Genomic DNA, 14,038 nt, shown 5'->3' on the forward strand with positions numbered 1-14,038 from the left:
CTGAAGACTTGGAAGGCAGCGTAGTTTCTCCTCCGTTACCACTCCTTTAGGGGCAGTACCTGACACAGAGGTGCTGAGTAGAAAGTGCAGAATTTGCAATCAGCCCTATTATTTACTTCGCGATTTTTGGCATTTTGGAAGTTTGGGTTGAGCCTGCAAGGTGCCTTGGACTCAGCCAGATAGTCAGTGTGACTTGCTGTTGCCTTCTGATAGCAACACTTAATGTTAACAGTGGCGATTCCAGCACTGAAATCCTTCTCTGTTCCCCTCTTTTTCCTCTTCTCCCCCCAGTTTCTGCGCTCTTCCACCCAGATCACATGGGGAGCCCTCTTTCGGCATGAAGTTCTGTCTCACGACCCCTTGTTGCTGGCTATGATTCCCAAGTATCTCCGTGCATCTATGACCAACCTAGTGAAGGTATGTGGGAACTGTGGCCAGAGAGGTGTGAGAAGGTGCCTAGGTGAACACGGCCTGAGGATGGTGGGGAAGAAACTACATTTTTACTATGTCTGCCACAGACATCATCCTTAGGCTGCTGAGCAAACATCTCTATCTCAACATTTTACTGTCTGCTCTTTGCCTTCAGTCTTCATCTCCTTGAAGCTGGTGTTAGCTGTGATGGGTGACTTCTCTTCCTTCCTGACCTTGTCCACTCTGTCTCCAGGTGGGCTTTCCCTCTAAAACAGACAGCGCCAGCTGTGAATACTCCCGCTTTGATTTTGACAGTGATGAGGACTTCAATGCCTTCTTCAACTGTAAGTTGCCATCACCCTGTGTGGAAGCTGTTGTCTGTGCTTTACCTCTTACTTTCAGTTGCTGGCTGAGCTTGGAGCCTACCACGTTGGCTTGGCAGCTTCCATTTGTGTCTTGACTCTTTCAGCCTGGATCTTGGAGTAAAATTAATTTAGGATTTTCCTGTGGCAGCTCAGGCATTTCATTTTACTTACTCTCTGATATTATTTTGCTTGCTGGCCAGGTAGGTGGCCTAGTAGCGTTTGCTACCTAGTGTCAAAGATGTGCCTCTTGGTCACCTAGAGGAAGAAGTGAAGCGGCCTGGAGTCCTGCTCAGGTTAGGAGAGGAAGGCAGCTTACAAAAGACTTCAAATGTCTTTCCAGAAAGAAAATCTGTCTTGGCCCTGCTAAGAAGCTTCTGGTTCAGTACCAATAGCTAGAGTTGAGCAATTAAAATAGCCAAATTTAATCGTGATCTTAAACCAGTAAACGGGGAACCCTGGGTATTAATAGTTGGGGTTTTTTTCTTTCTTTCTTTTTGTATTTTACTTCCCAAAACTGAGGGTGGTTCTAATTGCTGGTATAGTTTGGTACTCACTTGGTGGCTGGGAGGATATACTTAATAAATTACTTAAATTCTTTTTAAATTTATGTTTGGAGATTTTAAGTGTTGCATTTTTTTTACTGCTTATTAGTTTATTTTTTACTTATTGTCATAAATCTATTTGGATGGAAATAAAAAAATAGCTAAATGCATAAAGCCAGAATTGCAAATAGTTCTAGGGAGTTAAATGATATTGAAGGTATTACATATGTAAGAAAATGAAACTGATTTGAAACACAAAATAAAATTATTTGATAAAACAACTTCTTTAAACAATGCAGGTTGCATCTGTAGTCAGCAGAGCTGATTCTTTTGTGTGGTCATGTACTGGAATATTTTGGAACAAAGGAAATTCCTGTTCTGTACTTTGCTTTTCATATCTTTGAAACTGAAAACAAGACTACTCTGGGTTTTTTGAGTTCACTAGGCTTGTCAGCCTAGAACCTGAACTGAGTTAAGTTGAATAATGTAGAAAAAGTGTGTTTAGCTGAAGCAAGTGGTAGTTATCTAATGCTGTTTTTCTATCTCAGTATCTAAAGGTGGTTTGTAAGCAGCAAACATGTATAGTTTGAAGAATTTTTTTTATTTTTTAGTGAAAAAGGCTTAATTGTAGTAAATCTGGGTTTAGCATAGATTTTCATAATTCGTATTGCATTTTAATTGCACTTCTTTTTATGTTAATCCATCATTTTTTAGTCCATTGAAATCACTTCAAAAAAATTGCCCATCCTGTTACACCTAGCTTACTGACTGTATATCTGAGCTTACTACACAGCTATTGCCAGAGCAACAATCCGTAATGTTCCCAGGTCTGCAAAGCTGCAGGTGAGCTTTGGGGAAGGGAGCATTTGTAGCATCAGCTCGTTGCATGGTGTCTGGTTTTTCACTGCAGCTTTCCGAGCCCAGCAAGGAGAGGTGATGAGGATGGCTTGTCGTCTGGACCCTCGAACTGGCTTCCAAATGGCTGGTGAATGGCTGAAGTACCAGCTCACAGCTCCTGTTGATACTGGACCCATGAACTGTAAGTTACCTGAAAAAAAATAGGGATATGGGATTTGTTTTTTAATTCAAGCCAAGGAGAAACTTCTTTGCCTTTTTTTTCTTTTTCTTTTTTTTAAGGGGGAGCCAAGACTCAACACTAGGCTTTCAGGCTTTTAAAGTCTTTGCAAGTTAAAAGCAAAATCAAATCAAACCCACCCCACCCCAAATTTAACTCTTCGCAGTCTGCGTATGGAATAGCTAATGTAAAGCCCCTGGCTCCTCCTTTCCCTCCCCCAAATCTCTCTGCAAAACAGATGCAGTTGTCCCTCTGATACAATTTTACAACTATTTGGGCCTTGTTATCTCCATAACATTACTTTTGTCCAGGGAGGTTCTGCCTGTCTGGCAAATCCCTCTGTTGGTCACCTTGCTTTCCTCCTGTGAAGGAAGGCCACTTGGTGCTCTGCAAAGTCACACTGAGGGCAGTCTTGCCTGCAGTGCTGAGTCTGGGCATGTAGTCTCCCTCCTTTCCTTTTCCCTCCTGTGATTTGTTGGTGTTGCTCCCTATAGTATCTCAAAGGTCAGACTTACGTCTCGGGAGCCTTAACTTGAATGAGGCAAATCACACGGGAGTACCTTAAATGCTCCCAGTACATCCCTGCCAGGCATCTGCAGGGAGCGCTATGTGACCAAAACACTTGTGAGTGCTAAGATGTTGCAGCGCGGGAGCTTATCAGCCTGCTGGTGTGCATGCGGGGAGGAGCATGGTGAGAGCTCCAGTGTTCTCTTTCTTTCAGCTAAGACAGGCGAAGGCCTCTGCTCCATCTTCTCTCCATCCTTTGTGCAGTGGGATGCCATGACCTTCTTCTCAGAGAGCGTCATCAGCCAGATGTTTCGAACCCTGGATAAAGATGTATGTGTACCACATGCTCTTGCTTGCTCTCCTGCCTTGTTCTGGGTTGACACGAGTGTTTCTTTTCAGCTATGTTGTCCTTGAAAAGTTTGTAGTAACTGGTTACCTCCATGCAAAAACCCAGATTGTTTGGTGAGTGATTCTCATGAGGAGGAGTGACCCTTCTTTAGATGGCACCAAACTAACACTGGCTTACTCTGTCAGGCATGTCTTGGTTCTGGATGCTATGCCATGAGAAGTCACAGGAGAGCGCTCAGGTGGCATGCTTTGACATAGTGCCTTGCTAGAGGAGAAGAGGACTGCTTAAGCGGAAATTTCCTAAGTTTATTCTTTTTAATTATCCCCTGATTAGATTTATTTTATTTTTAACTTTTAACTAAATGAGAGAAACTCATGCTCAGGGAATAGAAGATCAGAAGCAATTTCCCTCTGCTTTTTGTTCAACAGCAGGCAAATCAGAAGGAAACCATTTTTTTCTGTCTGATGTAGACTGATCTTTTTTTTTTTTTATTAGATTAGGCTGCTCATGCACTTTAGTTCATCATTCTAATCACAGTAAAATAATTATATGGGTTGATGTAGTTGGTTAAGCATGGAATCTGTTGGACAGAGTCAAGAGGAGAATTGGGAGCCAAACTGAGAGAGAGGAAAATTGCCTTTCCCAGAGGTGCAAGCAATAGTATGGGGACTTGAGATTGACATCTCAAGTCTGCCCTACCAACAATGGCAATGCTGCTGTTCTTTTTCCCTCAGCAAGTGCACATAGCACGCAGTTAAACTGGGGTTTCTACTGCTTTTCTTTCTGCTTTGAGAACAGCTGTGTTCAGCTGAGAAGCCTGATATGATAGCAGCAGCTCTGTGGCCTAGCTCTAGGAGTTGTAGGATGTGTGCTACAGGCTGAAGTACTGAGTGTTGTCTCCTTTTTTCTTTCCTTCTGCTTCCCCTTTCCTGCCTCCGTAGGAAATCCCAGTGAATGATGGCATAGATCTGCTGCAGCTTGTCCTAAATTTTGAAACAAAGGATCCTCTCATCCTGTCCTGTGTGCTCACCAATGTCTCTGCTCTCTTCCCATTTGTCACTTACCGACCAGAATACCTACCGCAAGTACTTTCCAAGGTAGGTACTTGCAGACAATGCTAAAATCAAGTAGGCTTTTTGTGGTGCAGGACCCTTGTACTAAACTGCAGGAGTTAATCCTCTTGGCGTTACTGTCAGGGAAGGACTACCATTCGTGTTAAAGATGGGAAAAACTGAGATTGAGTCTTGTTCAAGAAGAAACAATATCAAATAACACAAATTTTGCAGTTCCTAGCCTTAAATCTTAACATTAAGTGCACGCTCTGGCCAGTAAACACCATGTTTTATTTCAAGGCCTCACTGTGCTGATGATTCATCTGTCAACTTAGTCAAGCATTCTTCACTGGCTTTAATGAAATTGCACCAAAGTCTTATGATCTGTTCCTTGAGCTCAAAACACACGTCAGTGCTAGATATTAACAAATGACATGATGTTTTGGATTTTTCCTCCCTTTTCTCACAGCTGTTTGCTTCAGTTACCTTTGAAGTTATAGAAGAAAGTAAGGTATGTCTGAATTATTCTCTACTAGTAAGCTATAACAGTTGGATCACATCATATTCTGTTTGAGAGCATGCTGAGTCTGAAGACTCTGCTGTAGTAGGCTTCTCAACTCTAGTCCTGCTCCTGGAAAGGGCTGGGAAGTCTAGATATAACTGATCTGTTCTTGGTTGACATAACTTAATAGTCTTTGGCTCACAAGGCCAAAAGGCCTTAGAAGGCCACAGGTGTGGTCTAAGGCCAGCGCACTTAGTCCCAAAGTCTATGTTGGCCTTCCTGAGAGCGAAATCCCTTCATTAGCTGTGGGTACTCTTTGGTGGTTGGTATATGTGGCTGCAAGGATGGCTGTAAAAGCTGTCAGCTACCTAGGGAGTGCTTGAAGTCTTGAAATAGTAAGATCCATGGCATCCTCTCTCCTTGAGCACAGCTTGTTTGAACATGGGCTTCTTGGGTTGGCTACTGCTCCAGAGGAAATTTGGTTGTTGTGTGATTGTTTGGGGTGGGGGGTGTGGAAATGCTTTTTTGATCTGTACTTAACAGTGCAGAAAACTGTATGTAATGCATTTGTCTCTTGAAGATACCCTGCATTTGTCTGAACTTTTGTTTTGTTGCATTGAAGTTTGTTATGTCTGTCCAGGCTCCTAGAACTCGAGCAGTGAAGAATGTGAGAAGGCATGCATGCTCCTCAATCATAAAGATGTGTCGGGATTACCCTCAGCTTGTCCTGGTATGTAAATTCAACTCTATCATGAAGCGTCTTGCCTCAATTTCAGCTGGATTTTGTGGGATCTTCAGCTTCCTTGGCTACAGCCTCTCTTTTTCTTCAAAGAAGCAGTCCTGCTGCACAAATGGCGAAGTGTTTTATTCCCTGCACCTCTGTTCTCCCCTGCCCCCAAAAAATTTTCTGCCTGAAGAGCTGAATTGTAAAGCAATGAGTTAAATGCAAAAGGGATGAGGAGGAGGGTACAAGCAGCAGTAGATGCATTTTATGGGAATGTGTACTGAATTTCCATTTTGTCACTTGTGGTGGTCTCCATTGATTCCTTAGCTGAAGACACTAGCAATGACTAATCTCCAGACTTTCTTCTGTTACTTAACAGAATGTAGGAGCAAGAGGAGAGTATTTGTTTTTTGGAGTAGCTTGAGGAGGCTAGAAAAAACAGATATATTTAAAATCCGTGAGCCAGTGTTTCATTTGGTTTTGCTGGACTAAACAGCTTGCATGTAATGTGCGTCCCTCTGAACTCCTTTCTTTAGCAATGTTTGTGTGGAGTGGCTCTAGGATTATGGGAGCACCATAGGACATTGCTAGTTTAAACAAAGACATTTTCTGAGGATGCTAATTAAGGTAATTTAGGGGTTCCATTCTGCATTCTGCAATAGCTGTTAAGAACTAGCGGGTTTGTCTTTGTCCCATTCTACTGGTCCTTGAACTACAGCTCTCTCTTTTCCATGGCCAGCCAAACATCCGCACTGCAAAAGCCAAGGGCCCAGAGCTGCCCCAAAATACGTTTAGATGACTTTGCTGAAGGGGATGATTGCCAATGCTTGTACAAAGTTTCAGGAAGACATGGCTGCGACTAGAGTGGGTAGGGAAGAAACTCAACCATTCCTGTGCAGATAGTGATAACTGTATGAATCGTTATTAACCTCGTTGGGAGCAAAGAGATGGAAGAGTCCTAAGTCTGGCACTTGAGAGCCAAAGGAGTGAGGTACTTTCTGTAAGCAAATAAAAGCACCAGAACTATTTTGAGGTGTGACACTGCTGTAAGGGATATGACTGCCTCGAACAGAGAGATTTCCTCAGCTTATTTCAGTCATTCGGGAGACTAAAGTAAACTGGATGCAGGATGATGATAGAAGGTAGGGAAGAAAAGAGGTTCGTTTAGACTGAATATTCAGAGTAACTTGAGACTGAGGAGGAGATGGCTATGTAGAGAAAAGGAAACTTAGACATGCTCCTCTAGCTGTTCTGCGTAGTACAGTACACCCCACCTCTGCCTCCCCCAGTGGCCCTCTTCCACACCAAATGCATGACGCTTTTCCACTTGGATGTGTTTTCTAGCCAAACTTTGAGATGTTGTACAACCACGTGAAGCAGCTGCTCTCCAATGAGCTACTTCTGACACAGATGGAGAAGTGTGCTCTTATGGAGGCCCTCGTCCTCATCAGCAACCAGTTCAAGGACTATGAGCGGCAGAAAGCTTTCCTGGAGGAGCTCATGGCTCCTGTTGCTGGTTTATGGCTCTCCCCAGAGATGCAGAGGTATGGGTTATTTTTCTGAGCTTTGAGCTGGAGGTGTTGCAGAGGTAATGTGCCCAGTAAGGGAATGCGCAAACCAAATGAGGGTGGTGGGGTGCCTCGTGACCTCCTGTTCTCTGGGCGGTCATTGTGGTAATAGCTCTCCTGCAGTTCAGAAACTGCCAACTAAGTCTGAATGCTCTTTGTTGAAAACTGCTAGGCGAGAGTTGTTTAAGGTGATGCTTCCCAGCATGCTCAAAGCATTTGCAGAAAATGAGAAATTGCTCATCTCCAGGAGATGCTAGGAAGCTGAGCTCTCCTTACTAAAGGTGAGGTGTCCTGCAGCCCTGGGCAGCTGGGCAGGCACAAGAGTTATCCCATCAGGGCTATCTTCATAAGAGATGCAAAGGTTTTAGGTCCCCATGGCCCAAGAGAACTGGAGATGTTTGGAGAGTGCACTCATGTCTGGTGCTTTCTATCGTGTTCCCACGTACAGTGTGGAGCACTAGCTAGTCTCTCTGGCCTGCTCTGTATTTGTTGAGATGTTTGTTGCCAGTGCAAAGCTCTGCTCAAATTCCCTGGTACAAACAATAATCCCTGTTGCTGTCTTGTGCTGCTGCCAGAGTCCTCTCGGATCCTGAAGCCTTTATCTCCTATGTGGGTGCAGACAACAAAATTGCTGATCCAGTCTTGGAAGATCCTAGCGGCCTGAACCGCTCTAGAGTGAGTATCATTAGTAGAAGAGGTGTGATCCTTAGCAAGATGGGACTTGCCTCCTTCCATCCCCCATTACTGTCGTGGGTACACACAAGATCTCTCCTGATCCTCTGCTTTTTTAGGGTGTGGATCAGTAGGTTTTTCAGATTGCAGAATAACAGGCTGGCTTTTGCCTCTTTAAGCTACAGTAATGAGCAGGTAGGACATGCAAAACCAGATTATTGAGCAGAGTGAAGCACACTATTCCCTACTCTTTGTGTAGCAGAGTTTGGTTTTGGAGAAGCAATTGGTTTGCGTGATTTTTGGAAATACGGTGCAGCGAATTGTGCTTTTTGGGCCAGGCAGTATGGAAAGCATCATACTGAGACTGCAGCATGGAATATAATTAAAATTCATCCGAGGAGATTGGTGTTGTTCAAATTGTTAGTGAAATGTCTTCACTTCTTGGACATGCTGCAAATGGAGTTGCTATCTTTAGGTCTGTAGAAGACACCGAAAGGCAGTCCACACAGCTGTGCTTGTGATTTGGGGCTAATGCAATTTGACCGCTGTGTCATCACAGATCTCTACATCCATCCCAGCACACGAAGGAGATGAGGAACTGATGGTGTAGATCCTTCCTTTTAGAGGGCAACCTACCTGGTTGCTTGCATACTCATGAGACCCTGTGGATTGATGCTTTGTCTAATAGTGAGTTCCTAGGCCATCCTGCCATGGCCAAGGGTCACTGAAGATGATGGAACGTAGCATGATAGTTTGCTGCATTTTCTTGGCAGCAAACCCACCAGAGTTTGTTCCTGTCACTAGATGAGGCTCTCTGTAGAGCATTCCCTTTGAGATGGGATGGGGGTGAGTTTCTCTGTAAACCTATTTATTCAGGTTCTGCTCTGGCTAAGAAACACTTTCTCCACATCTCTTGCCACAGATAAGCTTTTGCGTGTACACCATTCTGGGAGTTGTGAAACGAGCTCGTTGGCCTGCTGCTCCTGAAGAGGCAAAAGCTGGAGGATTCTTGGTGGGATACATGCCCAGTGGAAGTCCAATCTACCGTAATCCCTGCACTGAGCAGGTCCTGAAGCTTCTTGACAACTTACTTGCTCTTATAAGGTGGGTCAAGTTGACTTGAAATCATTTATGTTTACTTAAGAATCTCTGAAAGCCAACCTGATAAATACATGGAATGCTCAGAGCATGTTCTCCCAGTGAAGCCAGCGGGAACACAGGCTGGTGCAGGTGCCCAAGTACTGTTCCTGACTGTTCACAGTGGGGAATGGCACTGGGGAAACTGGAGCCTTCTGAATGTTCATTGGCCTGGCCTACAAGAGTCCATCAAAGCCAATGGGAGCTTGGGCTGGGGTTGCCTCCCCCACCTCCACTGCTATAAATCTGCCACCCAGTTAATCGTTTCTCAACTAACATCTCTGCTCTGCCCTCAGCCCCTACAAGGCCACCTCTCCAGTCACCACCAGGGCAGTCCCAGCTCTCATCGCATCCTGTTTGCGTTCTCTCTTCAGTGTTAAATTAAGCTGGTTTTGCTGAACATGAACACCAGCCTCCTGAAGCACTGTCTGCTATTGAAATCAGTGGATGCATACTCTCAGGCTGTTGCTACCTTGCAGTGCCTCTCTGCATGTCACTGGTGGTGTGTACATCTGGGGCAGCCAGAGGAGGGAGCAAGAGAAGGCAGAAAAGGGGAATCCGGAATAACACAGTTCCCAGAATTATGAAGGAGGAATCTGTCTTAGGGTAACCGCTGACACTGGAATTTTGCCAGGCTTATGGGGCAATTTTGTGAGATAATGCTACATGTTATGTACTTGAAAACTTGAGGCTCTGTCCTTGGCAGGAGCCTGTTGGGAAAGAGCATTGTCAGATCCACTTAGATTTTTCAGCTCCCAGGTCTGTGAGGAAAGGGGCCCTATTACTCAAGCTCTGTCTAATCAGGTATGTTTGGTAGTCACGGAGCTCAGGACTGTGCTGCTTCCAGTGAGAAGCAACGTGCTGGACTGGTAGGACAAGCACGTGTTGTCTTGGCCCACCCTAGCGGTGCTTTTCATCGCAAAGCTCTGCGTAGCACAGCAGGTGGTGCTTTGGCCAGTGAGCAGGTTTGAACAATCTTGTTATGGCTGTGGAGCTGCACTTGAAGTGGTTTTGCCTTTTATCCTGGAAGACTGAAGATCCTATCGATGAACTTCTGGGAGAGGCTGGGTGGAGTAGAGTTGCCCGAGTAGAGGCAGCCTCATGTAATTTCTTCTAGAGCCTGGAACGTGCTCCATATTGTCGGAGACCAACTCAACCAGCGCCCAAGGTCTGAACAGGCTGCAACGGACAGACTTTTTGCTTGTGCGATCGCTGTTCTTGCCAGAACTTACGCTTGGGATCTGTATTACAACAAGCTTAGGAAACTATTGTCAGACTCTGACTGCCTGTAAAGAAGCAGAAATTCTGTGCCTGCTTGTTTGCCACCTCCAGGAAAACACATGAGCCAGTGCTTCCCCATCTACATAAAGGAAGAGGCTCCCTGGCTGTTTTTTGAGATAATGCGTCTGTGTTGTTTGAGCGTCTCCCCTGCAGACCAAAATCTTTCCTGAACATGTGGTAGTAACATACATGGAGTGGCCTGTACTTCACTCAGAGGTATCCAGGCTTTTTTAAAGGCTGGATGCTCCAACAAGAACCAGTGAATGATGTATTAAGAGCAGTAGATCCTCCACTTCCTGCCTTTCCTGTCTGCTGCTGGATGTAGAGGCCTCTTTGTGAGACAATTGCAAGCTCATAGTTGTTCAGTGCAAATGATGATGCTTATGTCTTTCTGGAGAAGATGGAGCTTGCGCTATGGAGCTTCTGGTGTGTTTTTTGCTGGCTTTGAGTGCCCTTTCCATGTACTGCTTCCTCAGGCCCTCTTTAGTATGAGTTACACAAGAGAATATGGAATCTGTAGCAGCCTGTCAGCAGGCAGGAGGTACAGCGATATGAGGAAGGCTGGCTGGCAGGAAAGCTGCCTGTGTTGAGGATGCTTTCAGGAACATAGTTGCATTACTGTTCGGAGAAGGATGCTTCTCTTAGCTCTGTGCCATTAGGCAGCTTTCTGTGGGGACAAGCAAGGTCCAGTGTTGCTCATGTGCTTATGCAGGAAGAAGATGTGGAAGTCCTTACAGATTGTGTTGGTTACTGTGTGAGCAGATCTGCAAGTAACAGCAGCACGGATCCTACTGAGCAGCTGAATTGAACACCAAGTCAGGCGCCAGTATGCAAAAAAAGGGCATTTTGCAGGCTGAGCAGCTGGGTCTGCTGCTCTTTGGATGTTGCGTGGCATTCTTTTGCTGTGTTCGCAGACAGAAGCAGTGAAAGTTGCTAAGCCGTTGGGTCTTTGCCGGGGTAAGTAGCTTGAAGGTAGGTCATGGATGAGACCAAAGAGTCGAGAGGAATGAGAAGGAGTCCAGGTAACAAGGAAAAATAAGGTAGTTTTGAGTAGCATAGACAGTGTGGTGTTTTCCCTGCCAGCCTGTCTTTCTGTGCCTACCCATATTTGTCTCTGTCTTGGTAGCTGTATTTACGGAACGATTTTGAGGTTGCTTTGTTAATCATTGCTTGCAGCTTTTTGAGTGATGATTCTCCTGTCCTCTGTGATACCTCCTTTCATCTAGGTGCTTTCTAGCTTCTGGCTTAAATTGTTCTCTCCTGAATTTAAACCCAAATCATGATCCGCTGCCACCTTTAGATAAAGGCGCGTTTCTGGAGTCAGTAGCTGCATGAACTGATTGGCACAGCACCTTTATTGTGCTGGGATTTGCTCGTGTTTTATTACAAATGGACTCGTCAGGATCAGCAAATGCTTTGCATGGACAAAGGCTTTTTTGGAACTCTTCTTGATGAGGTGCTGACATTATCAAGGCATTAATAACGGTGAAAGAATTGTTGGATAGACATGGATGCTGTAGGCATTTTCAATGTAGATGGCTCCAGCTTTAGATCAAGATTCTTCAAGCATGGGCTGTCCTAAAGGATTCATCTTCTGGCCTTCAAGCCCATCTCTCTAGGCATCAGACACTCTTTCCAACAGAGCTGTGACCATCACTGAAAATACACTCCCCCAAGTCCTGCCATTTCATTTGCTTGTCTTTTCTAAAGCATAAATGTCTCTTGAATTTTGTTTTTTCCGCGTTCTCCTGTGTGTGGGATGCCCAGGAGTGCTGCTCACTGCTGAGAGTCTCAGCTGGAACATGCCTAGGGGCTACATCTTCATCATGTATGAGGGCCGTTGGATGCTTTTTTAACTCCCATGGGGAGCAGCTGATTAGCCATTTTCTCTCTGTTACCACCTGGACCTTGCTAAAGTATTAATTAAGGGAGATCAGCCTATGAGTGAACATCTACCCTCGCAACAGTCAAACTTGAAAAAATGCTTCGAGGACTCTGAAACAACTAAGGACCATGACAGCAGCTTCAGGATATGACTGTCTGACCCATCCTGCTGGGTTTAGAGCAGTGGGATTTCAAGGTTCATCCTGGCAATTCCACAGTCTTTGGGTTCGCCCCACTGCTCTTCTGCCCAGCGTGAGGCAAAGCCAACATTGGCATGGAGCAGGCGGGAGACATACAAGAGGAGGTGATTTTAGTCGCTAGGTTTCAGGATAGCCTCAAGCAGAAATGCACGGTTTTTTGAGTCACTGGAACAGCATTATCCAAACTTTTGTGGAGGCTGGGCTGCTCCCTAGCCCCTCTTGGGAAAGTGAAACCAGCTTGTGCCCCCTTTGAGGCCTGTTGCATGGTGTTAGATCCAGCCCAGAATGAGAGTATGAGTCATTAAGAAGTCATTGTGTAGCTCTTTCTTATGAAACTTACATACTTGCCTTCCTCACGTGCAGTGAGCAGGGAAGTATTTAACACTTGCAGAGAGAAATGGGATAGTTGCTGTTTCGGAGCTAACTCAGGCTCTCTGCAAACTCAGGCAGACGTCACTGCATCGGGGTTGCCAGGATTGTGAACAGAGACCTTCAAAAAAAAAAAAAATTAAAAAAATCATTAAGACATGAGTGAAAGCTGAGACTCTGGAGACAATACTGAGGTCTGTCCGCGCTCCCTTCCCCCAGCCATTCCCATGTACCCCCCTGCTTTGGGAAACGCTGCTCTAGGGGGAGATACTGAGTTGCCCTTGATCACCTCTAGCAGCAGGTACAATGGCATTGCAGTTTTGGAGGAGGCTGCAGGATTTGTGCTGTGTGCAGCTGGCGACACCCAGAGTGGAGGTCTGAGGTCTCAAAGGAGAGAGGTAGGTGAGAGAGACACCCCCTGCCGAGTCCAGCTCTGAGTGTCAGTACCCTGGCTAAGAGGGGACCCATTTTGGCCTGGATGGCAAGAACCAGCCACCCGTGGCTGAATTGGTGTCCCTTGCAGAGCGCCGACCGTGGCCGCCTCTTGATGATGCGGAATTGTTCCCAGCTGGATGTGTTGTCCAGGGGGCACGTGTGTCTGCCACAAGTAACATCTGATCGGACTGATGTTCTGTCCCTCCAATGCCACCTGCCATTCTGGGGACTGTGACCCATCCCTGGGGGGCAGCGTGTGTATTTTGGAGCTGAAAACAGCCCCTCCCTCTGCAGGGGCCTTAGGTGCAGAAGATCTTTTGAGATTACAGAATCCGTGTCTTGTCGGTTTTTAAAATGCATTCTCTGATCCCTTTGGCCAAACTAATAAGCTGTTGCCAGCATTGACTGGAGAATTGCTGGGAGTTTTTACTGCCAGTGCTTGCAAGGGGTGGGGTGAACTAAGTGGAAGGGGCAGCCAGGAGATTCAGGACATGAGGTGGAGTCACTCCATGTCTCTGTCGGGTCAGCTTCCCCAATATTTTTGCAGGTGGGGAAGGGGGATCCCATGCACACGTGCTTGGTCTCACCTTCCTCATCATCTGCCTCAGAGGAGCTGTTCACAAGCTGAAGGAGAGGATCCCACTGTCAAGGGCAAAAGGGGTTGACCCACACGAGTATAAACCAAGTGCTCTTCTGTTTCAGGACTCACAACAACCTCTACATGCCAGAGATGGTGGCTAGGCTGGGGGAAACATTTGCAAAGGCCTTAGACATGCTGGAGGTGGAGAAGAACGCCATCCTAGGTAAGGGGCTTCTCTTCAGGAGGAATGTGTGGGCAGCTTCTTGGAAGTATTTGAGGTAGTCGTCCATCAGTAGCAGTGGAAGTGAAGGGGGGCTGGAGAGCCAGCTTCTTAATAGTATTCGCAGCTCAGCTATGATTTGAACCTGCTGAAATGAAGAAGTTA

The 14,038-nt window shown here is 45.8% G+C and overlaps 1 protein-coding gene across 5 annotated transcripts in view; it reads left to right on the forward strand.

The window, feature by feature from the left end:
* The window catches only part of XPO5 (exportin 5), a 30,689-nt gene that overhangs the window by 7,981 nt on the left and 8,670 nt on the right, over positions 1-14,038 (forward strand). For 3 of the 5 annotated variants that reach the window (XR_014227558.1, XM_082305695.1, XM_082305697.1), the window contains 11 exons: positions 292-417; positions 665-755; positions 2,229-2,357; positions 3,115-3,230; positions 4,191-4,346; positions 4,771-4,812; positions 5,426-5,533; positions 6,872-7,071; positions 7,671-7,770; positions 8,690-8,871; positions 13,776-13,876. Coding sequence is in view for 4 of the 5 variants with exons in the window: in XM_082305695.1 (XP_082161821.1) it covers positions 292-417; positions 665-755; positions 2,229-2,357; positions 3,115-3,230; positions 4,191-4,346; positions 4,771-4,812; positions 5,426-5,533; positions 6,872-7,071; positions 7,671-7,770; positions 8,690-8,871; positions 13,776-13,876 (1,351 nt within the window). In the remaining variant the exon portion in view is untranslated. The remainder of the gene's footprint in view (positions 1-291; positions 418-664; positions 756-2,228; positions 2,358-3,114; positions 3,231-4,190; positions 4,347-4,770; positions 4,813-5,425; positions 5,534-6,871; positions 7,072-7,670; positions 7,771-8,689; positions 8,872-13,775; positions 13,877-14,038) is intronic. The other 2 variants (XM_082305696.1, XM_082305698.1) reach the window with 1 other exon arrangement.

This window comes from Platalea leucorodia, assembly GCF_965183815.1.
Source record: "Platalea leucorodia genome assembly, chromosome: 3".
Lineage (NCBI taxonomy): Eukaryota > Metazoa > Chordata > Aves > Pelecaniformes > Threskiornithidae > Platalea > Platalea leucorodia.